General features: G+C 38.7%; 1 protein-coding gene and 1 non-coding gene across 2 annotated transcripts in view; both read right to left on the bottom strand.

Moving 5' to 3' along the window:
- Nucleotides 1–316: 316 nt before the first annotated feature.
- On the bottom strand, nucleotides 317–456 carry LOC118152451 (U4 spliceosomal RNA). Its single transcript, XR_004741215.1, has one exon. It is a non-coding gene; the product is annotated as a U4 spliceosomal RNA (small nuclear RNA).
- Nucleotides 457–4,901: 4,445 nt separating this feature from the next.
- Nucleotides 4,902–17,976, bottom strand: part of GPAT3 (glycerol-3-phosphate acyltransferase 3) — a 70,941-nt gene continuing 57,866 nt past the window's right edge. The window contains exons 7-12 of the mRNA XM_002745641.6: nucleotides 16,058–16,173; nucleotides 13,805–13,860; nucleotides 13,218–13,303; nucleotides 12,545–12,673; nucleotides 12,004–12,083; nucleotides 4,902–6,127 (exon numbers count right to left, since the gene is read on the bottom strand). Coding sequence (XP_002745687.1) covers nucleotides 6,028–6,127; nucleotides 12,004–12,083; nucleotides 12,545–12,673; nucleotides 13,218–13,303; nucleotides 13,805–13,860; nucleotides 16,058–16,173 — 567 coding nt within the window. The 3' untranslated portion in view covers nucleotides 4,902–6,027. The remainder of the gene's footprint in view (nucleotides 6,128–12,003; nucleotides 12,084–12,544; nucleotides 12,674–13,217; nucleotides 13,304–13,804; nucleotides 13,861–16,057; nucleotides 16,174–17,976) is intronic.

Consider the following 17,976-nt stretch of genomic DNA (forward strand, 5'->3'; position numbering starts at 1 on the left):
AAAATTACTAGAAGAAAACAGGGGGAATGCTTGAGGACGTTGGTCTTCTTTAAACATCCAAAACTATTAAACTCCTAGAAGAAAACAGGGGATATGCTTCAGTACATTGATCTGAGCAAAAAATTTATGAATTAGATTTTAAAAGCACAGGAAACAAAAGAAAAAATAAACAAATGGAACCATATATAACCAAAATGCTTTTGCACAGCACAGAAAACAATAAATGCATTAAAGAGACAACCTGCAGCATGGGAGAAGATTTTTTGCAGACTAATCATCTGACAGGAATTTTTTTGTTTGTTTGTTTTGTTATCAGTCTCCGTAGAGACTGTCAAAAATGACCAGTGCTAACTATACTGCAAGTCATCACAGCAAGTTATTGTGAAAAGTTTTAATTAGCAATAATCACACCTTCGATAAATCTCATTGGCTACGATACTGCCACTGTGCAAAGCTAGGAATTTTTTTTTTTTGAACAGCGTCTCACTCTGTTACCCAGGCTAGACTGGAGTGATCATAGCTCATTGCAGCCTCAAACTTCTAAGCTCAAGTGATCCTTCTGCTTCGGCCTTACAAGTAGCTAGAACTACAACCATGCACCACCATGCCCAGTTGATTAAAAAAAAAAAAAAATTTTTTTTTTTTTTGTAGAGACGGGGTCTCACTGTGTTGCCTAGGCTGATCTCAAATTCCTAGGCTCAAGCTATTCTCTCACCTCCACCTCTCAAAATGCTGGGATTCCAGGTGAGAGCCGCTGCACCCAACCATTGACAAGAGATTAACATCCTGAACATACAGGGAAGTAAAAAAACTCAATAGCAAAATAATAATAATAATAATAATAATCTGATTTTTAAATGGGCAAATGATCTGAATAGACATCTCTCAAAAGAAGATAGGCAAATGGTAAAGTTTACCAAAAAAAATGCTCAATTAATCATCAAGGAAATGGAAATCAAATCCACAATGAGATAGCATCTCACCTCAGTTAGAATGGCTACTATCAAAAAGACAAAAAGTAATAACTGCTAGCAAAGGTGCAGAGAAAGGGGGACTCTTATACACTGTTGGTAAAGACCTAAATTAGTACAGCTTTTATAGGAAACAGTATGGATATTCCTCAATAACTAAAAATAGAACTACCATATGATGCCCTAATCCCAGTACTGAGTATTTATCCATGGGAAAGAAAATCAAAATGTGAAAGAGATATCTGCATTGCCATGTTTATTACCGCACTGTTTATAGTAGCCAAGATATGGAATCAATCTGTGTCTATCAACAGATGAATGGATAAAGAAAATGTGGCATATATATACAATGGAATACTATTCTGCCATAAAAAGAATGAAATCTACAACAAAAATAAATAAATATATAAGAATGATATCCTGTCATTCACAGCAACATGGCTGAGGCTGGAGGACACTAATGGTTAGTGAAATTAAAATACCACACGTTCTCACTCATATGTGGACGCTAAAAAAGTTGATCTCATAGAAGTAGAGAGTAGAATAGTGATTACTAGAGGCTGAGAAGGGTAGGAGGGAGGGGAGTATAGGTAGAGATTGGTTCAAAGTTACACAATTACAGCCAGATAAGTGAAATAAATTCTAGTGTTCTATATAGCATTGTAGAGGCACTATAGTTAACAATTTAGTGTGTGTGTGTGTGTGTGTGTGTGTATTTTTTTGAGACGGAGTCTCACTTGGTCGCCCAGGCTGGAGTGCAGTGGTGTGATCTCTGCTCACCGCAACCTCCACCACCTCCTGGGTTCAAATGATTCTCCTGCCTCGGCTTCCCGAGTAGCTAGGATTGCAGGTGCATACCACCATGCCCAGCTAATTTATGTATTTTTAGTAGAGATGGGGTTTCACCATGTGGGTCAGGCTGCTCTCAAACTTCTGATCTCCGGTGATCAGCCTGCCTCAGCCTCCCAAAGTACTAGTATTACAGATGTGAGCCACCATGCCTGGCCTATTGTATATTTTCAATAGCTGAAAGACAAGATTTTGAATGTTTCCAATATAAAGAAATGGTAAATGTTTAAAGTGATGGATTTGCTAATTGTCTTGACTTGATCACTACACACTGTACTCATTTATCAAAATACCACACTGTACGTCATAAATATATACAATTATGTATCAATAATAATTTAAAAATAGGTATGCTGAGGCTGATGTTTCAAATACCAACAGAGTCTAATTAAAATTCAGAAATTATGTGCCATTAGTTCATTATATAAGCTTCCAAAGTTTTTACAAGCCACAAATTAATTTAAATATTACTTTATGTTTTACATTTAATATGAATAGCCTGATATTTTACAATTTCTTGATTTTCCTTACGTTTTGGGCACAGCTACTATACAAGAGGAAAGAAAGCAACAAAATCAAAGGAAAGCCCTTTCCCTAGACAGCCCAATTTTGAAAAATACATCTGCAAGACAGTGTTGTGGATAACTGAAATTATTTTATTTAGAAACAAGGGCTAACTCTGAAGGAGAAGACATAGGATTGAGAAGTTACAATCTATCACCTATAAAAAGGGGTATGAACATGAACTGAGCTAATGAAGACATATGGCCAGTAGAAGACATTATGAGTCAATCACCAATTCTTGCTTACAGCAGTAGTAATAATAACAAATATTTGCTGAGCATTACAAAAGGAAAGTGTAATTTTAAAAAAAAAAGATTGGGCAGCCATGGTGGCTCAGGGCAGCCTATAATCCCAGCACTTTGGGAGGCTGAGGCGAGTGGATCACCTGAGGTCAGGGATTCGAGACCATACTGGCCAACACAGCAAAACTCCATCTCTACTAAAAATACAAAAATTAGCCAGGCATGGTAGCACATGTAATCCCAGCTACTCAGGAGGCTGAGGCAGGAGAATCACGTGAACCCAGGAGGTAGAGGTTGCGGTGAGCTGAGATTGTGCCATTGCACTCCAGCCTGGACAACAGAGTGAGACTTTATCTCAAAAAAAAAAAAAAAGAAAGAAAGAAAAAAAAAAAGAAAATGTTTCATGACTCTCTATCCCATTAACTTAACCATTATTTTTTTTTAAATCATATGTTGTATCAATCCACTAGAAACAGGTGTTAAAAAACAAAAGCAAACACACAGCTTTTGTGAAGATACTTATTAGGGCCCCTAGCAGTATCAATCCCAGATCCCAGCCTTGCCCCCATCCTCCTCCCCACAACACCCTTCCCCACTTCCCTCCACTCCACCTCCACCCCTGGCCTATCCTCCCATCATAATCTACCCTTTTCTATCATGAAGCCACATTTAAGGAAAAAAAAAAAAAAACCTGAGAGAAGCTTTGACCAAGAGGCAGTCCTCATGACTACAATGCATTATTTGTAATCACGAGAAATCAACAATCCTTATCATGTAAGTTAAAATATCAACAGAATGTGCAAACTGCAACATATGCACTGAGATCATGCAAATCACCAAGACAAAGGTAACTACACCTTGGAAAGTCTGTTGACACAAGGAAACTTCCGCTGAGACTGTTCTTTGCCCCAGAGTGGCACCCGAAACTATTTCCCCTGCGCTCTGAGTATATTTACTGTTTCACACATGGCTGCTCATCCAATCTCAGTATGTGGCATGGTATTTTAGAAACCCTTGGCATTCCTAGAAGCTGCTGTCTATAAATATGACCGCATAACAAACAATTGAAATAAAAACAGGGCAACCTCAAGGCTCAATTCATGAACATATGCAAGGGTTAGATGAAAGTTCTTACTTACCCAATGAGATTTTTCTACCAAATTCTGCCTTCCCTTCATATTGCCTTATAATTACGGAAGACTCAGGAATACTAAATTCTGGACACAATATCTCTGAAGTGGGTATAGAATAATATTAGGGAAAGCAAACGTAAAAGGAGTTCTAAGGAGCATATGCTAAATCTGAGCAATAACAGCTTCCCAAAAACATGGCTTCAACAACATGGCAGTTCCTTAAGCAACCTGGAAACTACTTGTGTGATTCAGACCTACGAGAGAAAAGCTCTGACTGAGACACTATTAGGTTATCTAGCGAATACATGATAGCATTCTGTGTTTGTTTTTTGGTTTTTTTAGGTTCGGGGACAAGGGAAGAAGGTGGATGAAGGTGAGGTGAACAATGATGAAAGAGAAAGGCTGAGGCCAGCGGGGCAGAGCGGGCCTGCACACTGCTGAAGACCAAATCAGAGCAAGGCCCAGGCACTGGCATTTTTACAGTGCTCTTGGAAAGATACACTTTTCTGAGAACTGGGCTAATGAAATAGATTTATTAGTTCAAGCCACAATTAACATTTAAAAAAATTTTTTTAAAGGCCCTCCTTTTTCTGAGAAAAATAAATAAGACAAAAAGTCACCCAACATACATATTTGGATTTGCTAAATTTCAGTCAAGATCACTCCAAATAAGAGTTTGTGGGGCAAAATTTAAACAAACAACAAAGGGAAAGTGAGGAGAGTGAGAACAGAGGGGTGAATGACCAGGAGAGTAACCTGTTTGCAAGTTTCCTTTTGGAATGAAATCCAACTAGCTAGCTAGATAAGAAGAGTATACACTGATAGTGCTATGCCAGGCCTACCTAGATAGTTAGATATAATTGCTTGAATTCACCTGCAAAATAACTGTAGTCTGTGACTTTGCTCAAGGTGGAGTTCACAGGGCCAGAGTCCAAATAACTCGGCTAAAAAAACAAGATTTAAGCAGGGGGAGGTAGGGGAGTCCATGGCTCATGTTCTTGTTTCCCATTTGTTCCAGTCCAATAAAATCTAACTATGCCACTGAAATGAAAATCAAACAACCCCTGTCTGTAATAAGAATGAATTTAACTTACTCAAAACCAGAAAAGGGAGGAGGGAGGGGGGAAATAATGCAACATGCCTTTAGAAATATAGAATTTATTTACAGTCACAAGAAGACAGTTTCACGTTCTGTATACAGTTACCAGAACAGATATAATACTCTCAGGAGTTTACAGCGGCATCATATTGCTGTCAAACATTGCTTATGCTGTGTGAGTTGGGAAAAACTTATTTCCCCCTCTAAAAAAAAAAATTAAGGCTCAGTTTCCAAAAGGTAATTATAACATCAGTCATTTTTTCTGTTGAAGAGACTGGGAAAATTTGGGAATAAACCACAAACGGGTGGAGGGTGAGGGGCAGCTCCACACACTCTCATTCATTCATACTTAAGATACTCGATGTGATTTTTTTTTTAAGGCTCTTTCTATCTGAAAATGTGTTTGGTTACAAAAACAAACAAATCAGTATATGGGAGAGAACTAGGTACAGATCTACAGCATTCAAACGAGGAAAAGTAAGCGCTTTGTTGTCAGTTGCTGGCTAAAATGTGTCTATGAGCTGCCTACATATAAATGCACACACACATTAATTTTGACTCACTTTTCTTTGGCAACGCTTACTGAATAGTATTCTCTTCCAACACGCTTATAACACTAATTTACACTTCCTTTTGACTTTCGGAGCAGGTGGCCACAGAGTTATCCCTTTTCCTAAATATAATCCTCCATTTTTCCTTTCTGCCTGACAGTAAGTAGACCATAACCATAATGGTCATCTTGCACTGATGTGTAATCTCACCAGTTAAGTGACTGAGGAAAGTGGCAAGGCTAAGTAGAGAAAGAAAGTTTGGGCATTTTTTGAGAATTACCCTATCGATGAGTTCCAAACACACCTTACACACACTTTTTCCTGTACAAATATTTCATTCAGTCAACAGTGACGCTATGATTTTATAAAAGCAGAATCTGTTTTAACTCAGTAAACCACCTTATAATCCATGGGGCTAATGTTATAACAATAACAAAAGTCAAAAAGGGCACCTGTAGGTTCTGCCTCTGGCATAAAGAGGTAGAGACAATCATTCTGTAGAAAAGATTAACAATAATAAAAACAAAACAATAAAACAAAACAAAAAAATAAAGCCATTCCATTTCTAACGGCTAGTTCTAGAAAGCCAGGTATATCTACAGGCTGTCATCCGTCCACTCAGTTGAGAGATCCATTGCCCACAATCATCTTGCTATAATTTTTCTGCTGCTCTTCCTTGAAGGTGTCCTTCACCTTTGCTCTCTTTAGCCCTCCATCCCTGCAAACAGAAAGACAAATACATAAAAGATACTTTACAGCGGTGATTTCAAAGAGTTAACCTAATAGTCACATGCAGCATGATGCCATGACACTGAAGCAGCTGGGATGAAATAAGAGAAAGAATACTGGATTTGGAAACAGGAAGACCCAGGTTTCAGTCTCTGCCCTACCACTTGCTAAACGTACATTAAAGGAACAATCTCTCTGATGTTTGGTTAAAATAAGTAACAATATCTCCAACTCAGTTTCTCTTCAGAAGTTAAGGGGTGCTGTATTAAATATTTGGATTGGCCAGGCGCAGTGGCTCACATCTGTAATCCTAGCACTTTGGGAGGCCAAGGTGGGTGAATTGCCTGAGATCAGGAGTTCAAGACCAGCCTGGCCAATATGGTGAAACCTCATCTCTACTAAAAATACAGAATTAGCTGGGCATAGTGGCACATGCTTGTAATCCCAGCTACTTGGGAGGCTGAGGCAGGAGAATTGCTTGAACCTGGGAGGCAGAAGTTACAATGAGCCAAAACCACGTCATTGCACTACAGCCTGGGCAACAACAGTGAAACTCCATCTCAAAAAATATATATGTATATATTTGGATTGAAACAAAGATTATTAAAATGGATTATTTCTCTATTTTGTTCCCTCAGGAAAACAAAATACTGGTATTTATCTACCTATGTCTTACTGGAAAACCATAGGAAAACTGAAAATATATGCAGAAGAAATGGTAAGGGTACTGTATATGTGTGGGTAAATTTCTTAAAGATAAATAATCATTTTTAAAAAATCATTTTTCTAATCTAACCTTATCTATGTTTAACAAGTTGTATTTTCATTCAAAACATATTTCCAGTATCTATAATCTTTTATATTCCATAAACAGACTCAGAATAAAACAAACAACAAAATCATAAATTGCATTCAATGAGAAGTGCGTGCCTATGTAAGCAGTATTCCTTCATTCAGAGCCTGTATATCTTTGAACTCTCTCCAGAGTAGGAAAACACATGCCTGCCTGGGTATAAGAACTCTGTATGCTTTTCCTTCTTTGGATTACACCCCAAGAAATAACAAACTGGAGTTGCTGGGAGTAGACTGGACTATCAGAGGTCACTATCTGCCTATTAATCTAATGTTTTAGATTTTAACTCCAAGGAGAGCATGAGCTGAGAACTTGCTTACTTTATACTGTGACTGTTTAATTTTAACCCAGTCAAGCATGCATGTTTACCAAATGCTTTCTGATGATGATGGATGATCATAGGTTAGCCAGTGAACTCAATGACATGAGGACAGAACTTGACCTCCATAGAGACACCTGCCTGAGACCACTGCAATGTTCTGGCTTCTAGAGTCAAATCTGAGACACAGCAATCAGTCCTCAACTTAAAAATGGACTGTGATCCACAGATAATCCAGGGGGTCAGTTGTGGAAGGTTTTCAAGAAACAAGATTATAAATTGTTGTTAGGTCCACAGAATTGTCCACATAAGCCTCTTTTATCCAAATGAGCTTCTTCTATTAACAGCACTTACCTGAATTCTGAACAGTGAGAACTAAGGAAAGGAGGGAGAGATAAGAAAGGCTTTTCTCCTTTCACGAGATCCAAGCCCAAAACAGGCAAAAATTTAAGTCTTGAGCGATCTGACACCATTTTTAAACTTTTTTTTTACATTTTTGTACAGTTTGTACAGTTCCCAAGCACCCAGTAAACCTCATGCTGTGCTAATCACCTAAACTGTGACTTGCTACCCCTAGAGACTTGAAAGTTTTACCCAACTCCCCTTTGCAATGGCAGTAGATCTTAGTTCTTAAGGAAGGCAGTAACCATATATAAGAGCCAGCTTAAGATCATAAAATTATATTTTCGCTCAATCTATGAAAAAAGCAATCTAGATATGTTAATTCATATCCAATAAGTACATGACAAATATATCTAGAAGGGCCATGAGGCCACTTTCTTTTTTTTTTAAGAGGCTAGGTAATTAAAAGTGATTTTTATTGTACAATTGCTTATGGCCTGATAAAAGGAAAGTGGCAATTCTGAGGATCATTTTATTCAGCCAATCTGATGGAAAGTCTGTACTTGGCTGACTCCTCTAGGTTTTTTGTCTCTCAAAGCTTTTTTCCCTTCCTCTGTGTCTGAGACTACAGACACTGACTTCAGAGTAGGAGCAGGAAATCTGGGTGTCAGGTAAGATAAAGGGTGAGTAAAGAGTTTTTGAAAAATGAATAAGGAAAAGGAACCCATTGCACTTAAAACTGTAGGTTGCTAGGACATTTGTGGACCAAGGTAGTTTTATATAGTTTTATGATGTTATGATGTCTGTCATTTTGTTTAATATATTCCAGTGTAGATAGTGTGATACAAATGTTTAGTCTTAACCTATACCTTAAGGCTAGTCAGTTTCATACTCCAAGGTGTATGGAATTCAAGTCATAGACCTTGTTGGTCAAGAATTCATACTCCACAGTAGTCAGCCAGCATTTAATCAGAAGGCTGCCTTTCACAGGTGCCACGAATGGCTTCAGCTATCTTTATCTTTATTGCTCATTGATTTCCCAAGCTTTGTTAATTAGCATAACAAATTTTATTTTTTTTATTTATTTAATTTTTGAGACAGGGTCTTGCTCTGTCACCCAGGCTGCAGCGCAGTGGCATAATCTCGGCTTACTGCAGCCTCGACCTCCTGGTTTCAAGGATTCTCATACTTCAACCTCTGGAGTAGCTGAGACTACAGGTGCACACTACAACACCCAGCTAATTTTTGTATTCTTTTTGTAGAGACGGGGCTTCACCATGTTGCCCAGGCTGGTCTCGAACTCTTAAACTCAAGTGATCCACCAACTTCAGCCTCCCAAGTGCTGGGATTACAGCCATGAGCCACTGTGCCCAGCCCCTGCATAACAATTTTTTTTTTTTTTTTGAGACAGAGTTTCTCTCCATCGCCCAGGCTAGAATGCAGTGGTGGGATCTTGCCTTACTGCAACCTCCGCCTCCCAGATTCAAGCTATTCTCCTGTCTCAGCCACCCAAGTAGCTAGGACTATAGGCATGTACCACCACACCCCGCTAATTTTTGTATTTTTAGTAGAGACAGGGTTTCACCATGTTGGCCAAGACTGTCTCGATCTCCTGACCTCATGATCCGCCCACCTCCACCTCCTAAAATGCTGGGAATACAGGCATGAGCCACGGTGCCCAGCCACATAAGAAATTTTAGAAATGAGTTTTCACTGTAGAAATTAATGGCTTGTTAATTAGCATAATGGATATCAGAAACTGGTTTACCTGGATGCAACTAGTTGTATTCACACTATGTGAATGGATAAAAATTGTAGTGATATTCACCACCCTTGCATGATGAAGTAGTCAATCCTCCCTGAACACTGTTGATAGCTTCTTAGAAACTGCAACTTTAAACAAAACCTAATATTTTTCTCATCAACATTATAAAGCAATAACATTGAGCAAAATGATGTTATTTATTCCAGAACCTACTATAAATCATTGTGCTTTATCACAACCTACAAGAATCTATCAATGATGTGAAGTAAATGCTTACTGTATAATATCCAGCCAGCCCTTTTTCTAGAGGCTGACACCTTAAACCATCTGTGCTGGTTCAGGAGGGTACTTGGTTTCCTGACTGAAGCCTAAATCAGTTGGCCAAATCCTGCTCCTAGAAACATTGCTACAATTGCCTCAAATAAATTCTTCATGCAAAGTGTTTTCGAAACACCAAGAAAGACAGCAGGGATTTTATTAACTTTATAAGACTGTAAGTATAGACTGTTTTGTGACAGCCTGCTAATTTAACATCCTGTATATAAATAAGAATCCAATCTCCCAGCCAGGCTTGGTGGCTCACATCTGTAATCCTAGCACTCTGGCAGGCTGAAGTCAGGAGTTCAAGAGCAGCCTGGCCAAGACAGTGAAACGTCATCTCTACTAAAAAAAAAAAAAAAAAAAAAAAAAATTTTGCTGGACATCGTGGTGCACACCTGTAGTCTCAGCTACTTGGAAGGCTGAGGCAGGAAAATTGCTTAAACCTGGGAGGTTGCAGTGAGCCCAGAACATGCCACTGCACTCCAGCCTGGGTGCCAGAGCAGACTCTATCTCAAAAAAAAAAGAAAAAATAAAAAAAAAGAATTCAATCTCCCATTATAGTGTAAATATAGTTAACCTTCACTGATATAGACTAAATATTATTGTCCCCCCCAAAATTCATATGTTAAAGCCCCAACTAGCAACGTGGTGGTATTTGGAGATGGATCCTGTGGGAGGTAATTACGGTTAGATGAAGTCATGAGGGTGGGGCACTCATGATGGGATTAGTGCCCTTATAAAAAGAAACACTAGAGAACTTGCACCCTCTCTCTTCATGCCTGCACAAAAAAAAGATCATGTAAGCACACAGGAGAATGCACCTATCTGCAACACAAGAGGAGAAACCTCACCAAAAACTGATCATGCTGATCTCAAACTTCCAGCCTTTAGAGCCGTGGGAAAATGAATTTCTGTTGTTTAAGCCACCCAGTCTGTGGTACACTACCTCTCCCCTTATCCAAGGTTTTGCTTTCCATGGTTTCAGTTACCCACAGTGAACCATGGTCTGAAAATATTAAGCTATTTTGAGAAAGAGAGAAACCACATTTGCACAACTTTTATTAGTCAGTGCATTATTATAATTGTTCTATTAGTTGTTATTGTTGTTAATCTCCTACTATGACTAATTTATAAATTAAGCTTTATTATAGCTATATACATATAGAAAAAAGCATAGTCTATATAGGATTTGTACTATCCATGCTTTCAGGAATTTACTAGAGCTCTTGGAACAGATCCCCCATTATCCACAGGAGACTACGGTATTTTGTCTGGCAGCTCGAGCAGACTAATACACTCACCTACATTCAGTCTTCCTCAGACAAACAAAACTAAAGCCAAAACCAAAACTAAAGTGATCCATAATTAAAATTTCACGACTTCTTTCAAGTTGTTCAGTTTTCTTATAATACAGCTAGAGTTAAATATGAATGAGCCTTTAAGTAGCCCCTTGCCTCCCAATACCCACCCCATTCCCAAATCTGTTCTCCCTTTCTTCTTCAGAAAAATAACCCCAAATGTGAGATAGGCTATGGCCATCCAGAACAAAGACTACATTCCCCAGCTTCCTTTGCAGCTAAGTGTTATCATACGACTTGAGTATTAGCCAATGGATACAAGTAAAAGTAGAATATATAATTTTCAGCTTGTGCTCTTAGAGATGGGTGTGTCCTTTTTAAAACTCCTTCCTCATAGCCATTTGCTATACACACTGAGTAGAGCTGGAACAGCCATCTTGGAGCATAAGAGAAACACAAATGAAGGAGAGTAAAGCAATACAGACTGAGCTGTTACCAGCATGACTGGTTATGTTTACGTGAGAAATGAACTTCTATCTTACTTAAGCCATGGTTATGTATAAACCACTATTACTTTCAGCTAAACCTATAACTAACTAGAATGATAAATGGCATTATTAGCAGAGATTTTTTTTAATTAAAAAAAAAGTCTAGGCACAGTGGCTCATCACTATAATCCCAACACTTTGGGAGGCTGAGGCAAGAGTTCAAGCCCAGGAGTTTGAGACCAGCCTGTGCAACACAGGGACACCCCATCTCTACAAAAAAATTTTTAAATAGCTGGGCATGGTGGCAAGCACCTGTAGTCCCAGCTGCTCGGGAAGCTGAGGTGGGAGGATCCCTTGAGCCCAGGCGGACAAGGACACAGTGAACTATGATTGTGCCACTGCACTCCAGCCTGGGTAAGAGAGTGAGGCATTGTCTCAAAACAAAAAAACAGCGATAGTACTTCTGAAAGATCTCTTACCAGGGAAGTTCGGTCAGGCCTCCTTGTCTAGCAATAGCAGACTTAACCCTGTTAGCAAACTGGACTGCATCTTCTCCTACCTGGTTAAAAAAAAAAAAAATTAAAAGGACAGCTTGGGTATTGAGTTTTTAATACCATCTCATAATTATTTATATTTGTTTTAAAATACAAGATTCATGCTTCTGCTCAAATGCTTTCTATTCTTAGTCAACCATAGCAAATATCATTTGTTCTATCAAGAAAATGCAGTGCTGTATTGTTTAATTTTTTCCCATGTGCATATATTTATCACTCTTTATTAGTCTTACCCAAGATAATATCCATAGGTTCAATAAACCAACAGCAATTGTAAAACTATTATGAAAAAGAGGCTCTAAATATAAAATGGTCTGATTTAAAGTGAGCTAAATACATTATTTAAAAAATGACTCAGTTGCTGAGAAAGCAGAAAAGCATGACGTGGAGAAGGGAGACACCGAGGTTTTCAGGTGAAGGTCTCCTTGCCTTTACCTGATTAGATAAAGTATAAGCTAAGGAATACCTCTCTGGTCATGGGGGGCATGTACCACACGTCACAGACGATGGCCCAGCTGGTCATCATTCGAAGCAGGTAGCTGACCATGTTGTACTTACTACTGTTCCAAAATGCATCACCAAACTGAGGGTTATACTGAGAGACGAGAAAAGAAAATACATCCCAGTTATTAACTAAGGGTGGTTTCTCATCCGTGCCTAATGTTTTTAAGGTGGTAGGCCAAACATTTTTATCAGACTCCAAGAAAAAAGGAAGTTACCTCACTTGATAGAATTTATCAAGAAAAAAAAGTAAACCAAGCTAGCTAATACATCTGACTAGAGCTGACTGTTTTTCTAAATAGAACCACAGAGCTGAGCAACAAGAGTTATTTATGTGACTATTAAATATCTGTCTCCACACTTAACTAGAAGGCTGATTAAAGCAGGGACAGCAATTGTTTCACTTAACGCTATGAGCAAATACAACACGTGGCACAGAGTCCCCCAGAAGACATCCTACAGATAGAGAGAGAGAGCACATGAGAAAGCAGAGGAGGCAAAGTGCATAGGACTGGTGCATCCGAAAACATTATATGAGTGCTCCTCATTTTTGCAAATTTTAAATCCAAAATGCTACCAAAATAAAGTTACCAATCCAATATCTTTATTGTTATTATTATTATTATTGTATGTTTTACCTTAATTGCAACTGGATGTATGGTTCCTCCAATTTCAAAACTCCCCTTTTTAAACATCATGACTGAAGTATTGTTGATGCAGGTTCCTGCCAGGGAATGAGAGTAGGAGTGTGAATATTTTTAAAGGCAGTCATTTTTAAAATAAATTTTAAAAGGAATTATTTTGATATAAAGTAATTTAAAATATCAAAATTACAGGCATTGTACTACCATATCACAAACCAACCATTGCAAAAGTAGTAATCTCATAGTTCCAACTACAAAGGTTTAACAAACGTTTACTTTTCTACTGAACACTCTGTGGGCCTATGGGTACAACTTCTTCTCAACAGGTGACAATTTCAATACATGCAACTCTTAAAGCCATGGACAATTCCGCTTTGAGTTCATTACCCAGAAATGACTATTGAATTAAAAAGGTAACATGATTTCCATCAAATCTCAAAAGAAAGCAAGGAATTAATAGCTCAGAGAATGCTATCTCATTCCTATTAGAGAAGAGTCTGGGCTAAGATGGCCAATTCTATTACACACTTTTGGTGGTTTATTGTTATCAACTATGGCTCAGAAGGCAGTCCAATTCTTACCTTCAGGAAAAATTAATATGGGTAATTTCTTCTTATCAGCAATATGTTCTTTTAGTCTGTGAAAAAATATAAAGGATCAAAATTCCACCTTTACAAAGAGAGAAGTGGATGTCCTTTTTGATATTCTTTGTACTTTACTGGCACAACTGTGAAGTGATAAGGAGAAAAGAATTGAGATATAGGTAAAAGAAATAAATCTGAGTTGTTTCCTTTCTTAAAAAGCATAAGAAGATCTGCACCATTATAATTTCTCTAATTTCAAAGTAAGTGATTTTCCCTTTTTTTTTTTTGAGATGGGGTCTCACTCTGTCATCCAGGCTGGAGTGCAGTGGCACAATCTCAGCTTACTGCAACCTCCATCCCTGAGCTCAAGCAATCCTCCCTCCTCATCCTCCCAAGTAGCTGGGACCCCAGATGTGCACCACCATGCCCAATTAAGTTTCTGTATTTTTTGTAGAGATGGCATTTCACCATGTTGCCCAGGCTGGTCTCAAACTCCTGAGCTCAAGCAATCTACCTGCCTCAACCTCCCCAAGTGCTGGGATTACAGGTGTGAGCAACTGTGCCTGGACCAAAGCCTCACCATGCCTGGACCAAAGTAAGTAACTTTCAGTGTCTTCACCTACTCTTAAAATACTAGACAGTCATGTGACATGAACTCTGGAGCCTACATGTCATGAACTTTGTGCTCTTCTCCATGTACTTAGGTTTCCTCATCTGAAAAATGGGAATATTGGGTTGCTGAACCTAAATGCATTATGGCCATTAAGTACAAGACAACCCTTAAGTGTTTCAGGTTGAACTTTCGTATTAAATGCACACCATGAAGCTAGGAAGGACTGACGTTCTTCCAGGCTTAGGTCCTGTCCTCCCTGCAGCCAACCCTATATTCCCAACTCTTCTCTCCCAACCTGGTAAGGGCTGAGGTAGCCAGATTACAGCTGTCAGAGTATCCCCCTTCCAAATGATCTCAAAAGATAGAGAATCCTTTTTCTAACTTCAGCAAGTACTTTTCATTATACTCTTAAGAGTAATGGACCACCTTTGTGTTTATAGAAGCAACAATCAATGTGCCTCCAGTTAAAGGCCTCAGGCCAAAAGCTGTTTCCTAACCAAGGTTTCTAACAGCTAATCTCTACCCCAAAACCCAGACGTTCCTTCTCCCATTTTGCTGTCTCTAGCTGGACTTTTTTTTTTTTTTTTTTTTATTTAAAGACAAGGTCTCCCCCTGTTGCCTGAAGGGCAGTAGTGTAATCTCAGCTCACTGCAGCCTCAACCTTGTGGTCTCAAGGGATCCTTCCTCCTAAGTAGCTGGGACCACAGGCATGTGCCACCAAATTCAGCTAATTTTATTTATTTTTTGTAGAGGTGAGGTCTCACTCTGTCGCCCAGGCTGGTCTCAGACTCCTGGGCTCAAGCCATTATCCCACCTTGGCCTCCCAAAGTTCTGAAATTATAGATGTCAGACCCTATGCCCAGCTTCTAGCTGGATTTAAGTAAGAACAATCATCCAGCAACACTTAACTAATCATCTATTTATTTAGCAAGTGGTTATCAATTATTTAACCTTCAAGGTGGTAATTTTTTTCCTTTTTGTATATTTTTTTTTAAATTGAGGTAAAGTAAACATATCTAATTCATTTTTTTAATTGCTCATACTCTAGTGAGAACATATCTAATTTAAAGGTGATAATTTGGGCCGGGCGCGGTGGCTCAAGCCTGTAATCCCAGCACTTTGGGAGGCCGAGGCAGGTGGATCACGAGGTCAAGAGATCGAGACCATCCTGGTCAACATGGTGAAACCCCGTCTCTACTAAAAATATAAAAAATTAGCTGGGCATGATGGCACGTGCCTGTAATCCCAGCTACTCAGGAGGCTGAGGCAGGAGAATTGCCCAAACCTAGGAGGCGGAGGTTGCGGTGAGCCGAGATCGTGCCATTGCACTCCAGCCTGGGTAACAAGAGCAAAACTCCGTCTCAAAATAAATAAATAAATAAATAAAGGTGATAATTTTTAACTGCAAATTCAGTGACTGGCCTATATGTAAGTCACAGCAATATAAACACATTGGCCTTCTAATCCCATCACACACCCCACCATGACTACAGAATTATATATTTTTAAAATCTGGCTAAGACAGGTGATTTCCCAGAAAAAAATCCAACTGCAAACAGAGCTCCATTTTCGTTTTGAGACTCAGTGCTGCTCGTTTTATGCTACTCCAGTGATTGCTGAGTAATTTGACTGCTTACCTCTTAGTAACCAGGTGTCGATCCTTCATTTCTGAGCGTTCAAACCAGACATGAGGACAAGCCTTGACCATAGCTCTCTGAATAATTCCCATCAAGCCACCATGAACCTGGCCAACCTAGAAGTACCATAAGAAAAGAAGAGAAATGTAAAGGCACAGTTGTCCAGATGAAGTTTTTTAAGTACCAACAAATTTCTATTCTCTGCTCAAAGATAAGATTGGCCTTCTTCTACTGACTGAAGTTTGTAGTTGATCAAAGAGTCTGAAAGGTCAAATACAATAAATTAGATTAATAGACAATGGTACATACAAATAATGGAGTACTATGCAGCTGGGAACAGAGCAAGATTGATCTCTATGACTGATAAAGAGTGATTTCCAGGAGATATTGTTAAATGAAAAAGCCAAAAGAAAAATACAATACGCTACCTTTTGTGTAAGACTTAAGGGGGAATAATTCACTTACAACTGGTTTATCTCTACAAAAAGAAATACAGAAAGGATAAACAAAGCCAATGAACCTATTAGAGTAGGAAGGAATGAGATAGAATAGGAAGGAATGGGATAGAATGAGCATGGAAGGGAGTGGCACGTCAATGAGTATACCTTTTCTCTTTAATTTTGACATTTGGAAGCATGTTGATATGCTACATATTCAAAAAAATGAAATAAAATTACATCAGTAAGGAGTGAATGACAAACTAAAGCAAACTGAAGCAAATGAACCCAATTGTATTTTAAATGAATAAAAGAACAACATTAAAGGAAGGGAGAAATATCCAAGAAACTTGCAAAGACAGTATCTGACCATATACCCTCCATCTTGGATGGCGTTGTAAGAAATGCAAAACATCCTAACTCTTTTTACTACCTTTTCTTTGTAGTAGTGAAGCAATTCTGAAATAATTTTAGATGCATTACAGAATGGAGGAAATGAGTAAATATATTGATATTGTTGGAAAATAGAATTTCACTATGAAAAAGGGATAAACAAATATGAATTGAAGAAAAGCAAGAAAGAACTTTAAGAGTTGGATGTATTGGTACAGATTCAGATTTCCAATGTAAATATTAGAAATAAATATTAAATATAGGGTGGACACGGTGGCTCACACCTGTAATACCAGCACTTTGGGAAGCCACAGCAGGTGGATTACTTGAGGTCTGGAGTTTGAGACCAGCCTGGTGAAAACAGTAAAACCCCATCTCTACTAAAAATACAAAAAAAAATTAGCCAGGTGTGGTGGCACATGCCTGTAGTTCCAGCTACTTGGGAGACTGAGGCAGGAGAATCGCTGAACCCGGGAGGCAGAGGTTGCAGTGAGCTGAGATCAAACCACTGCATTTCAGCCTAGGCAACACAGTGAGACTATGTCTCCAAAAAAAAAAAAAGGCCGGGCACAATGGCTCACACCTGTAATCCCACTTTGGGAGGCCAGGCAGACCACCTGAGGTCAGAAGCTGGTCAGCCTGGCCAAAATGGAGAAACCCCGTCTCCACTAAAAATACAAAAATTAGCTGGGTACAGTCATGGGCACCTGTAATCCCTTGTACTAGGGAGGCTGAGGCAGGAGAATCACTTGAACCTGGGAGGTAGAGGTTGCAGTGAGTCAAGATCATGCCACTGCACTCTGGCCTCAGCAACAGATTGAGATGCTATCTCAAAAAAAAAAATTAAATATAAATACATTAAAAATACAAATATTTAACCCACACTTTTATAAAGAGAGACAGAACAAGAGAGCTTTTCCCAGTATCTGAGACAGCAAATGACAAAGCAAATGAGGCACAATGTTACCAATAGGTAAATGTGGATAAAGGGCATAAGGGTGCTCTAATGTGATTTTCTTATTATTACAACTTTTCTGTAAGCTTAAAATATTTCTAAATTTAACAAAGTAGAGGTCTTTGTCTAGAAGG

The sequence above is a fragment of the Callithrix jacchus genome, chromosome 3 (genome assembly GCF_049354715.1).
Source record: "Callithrix jacchus isolate 240 chromosome 3, calJac240_pri, whole genome shotgun sequence".
Lineage (NCBI taxonomy): Eukaryota > Metazoa > Chordata > Mammalia > Primates > Cebidae > Callithrix > Callithrix jacchus.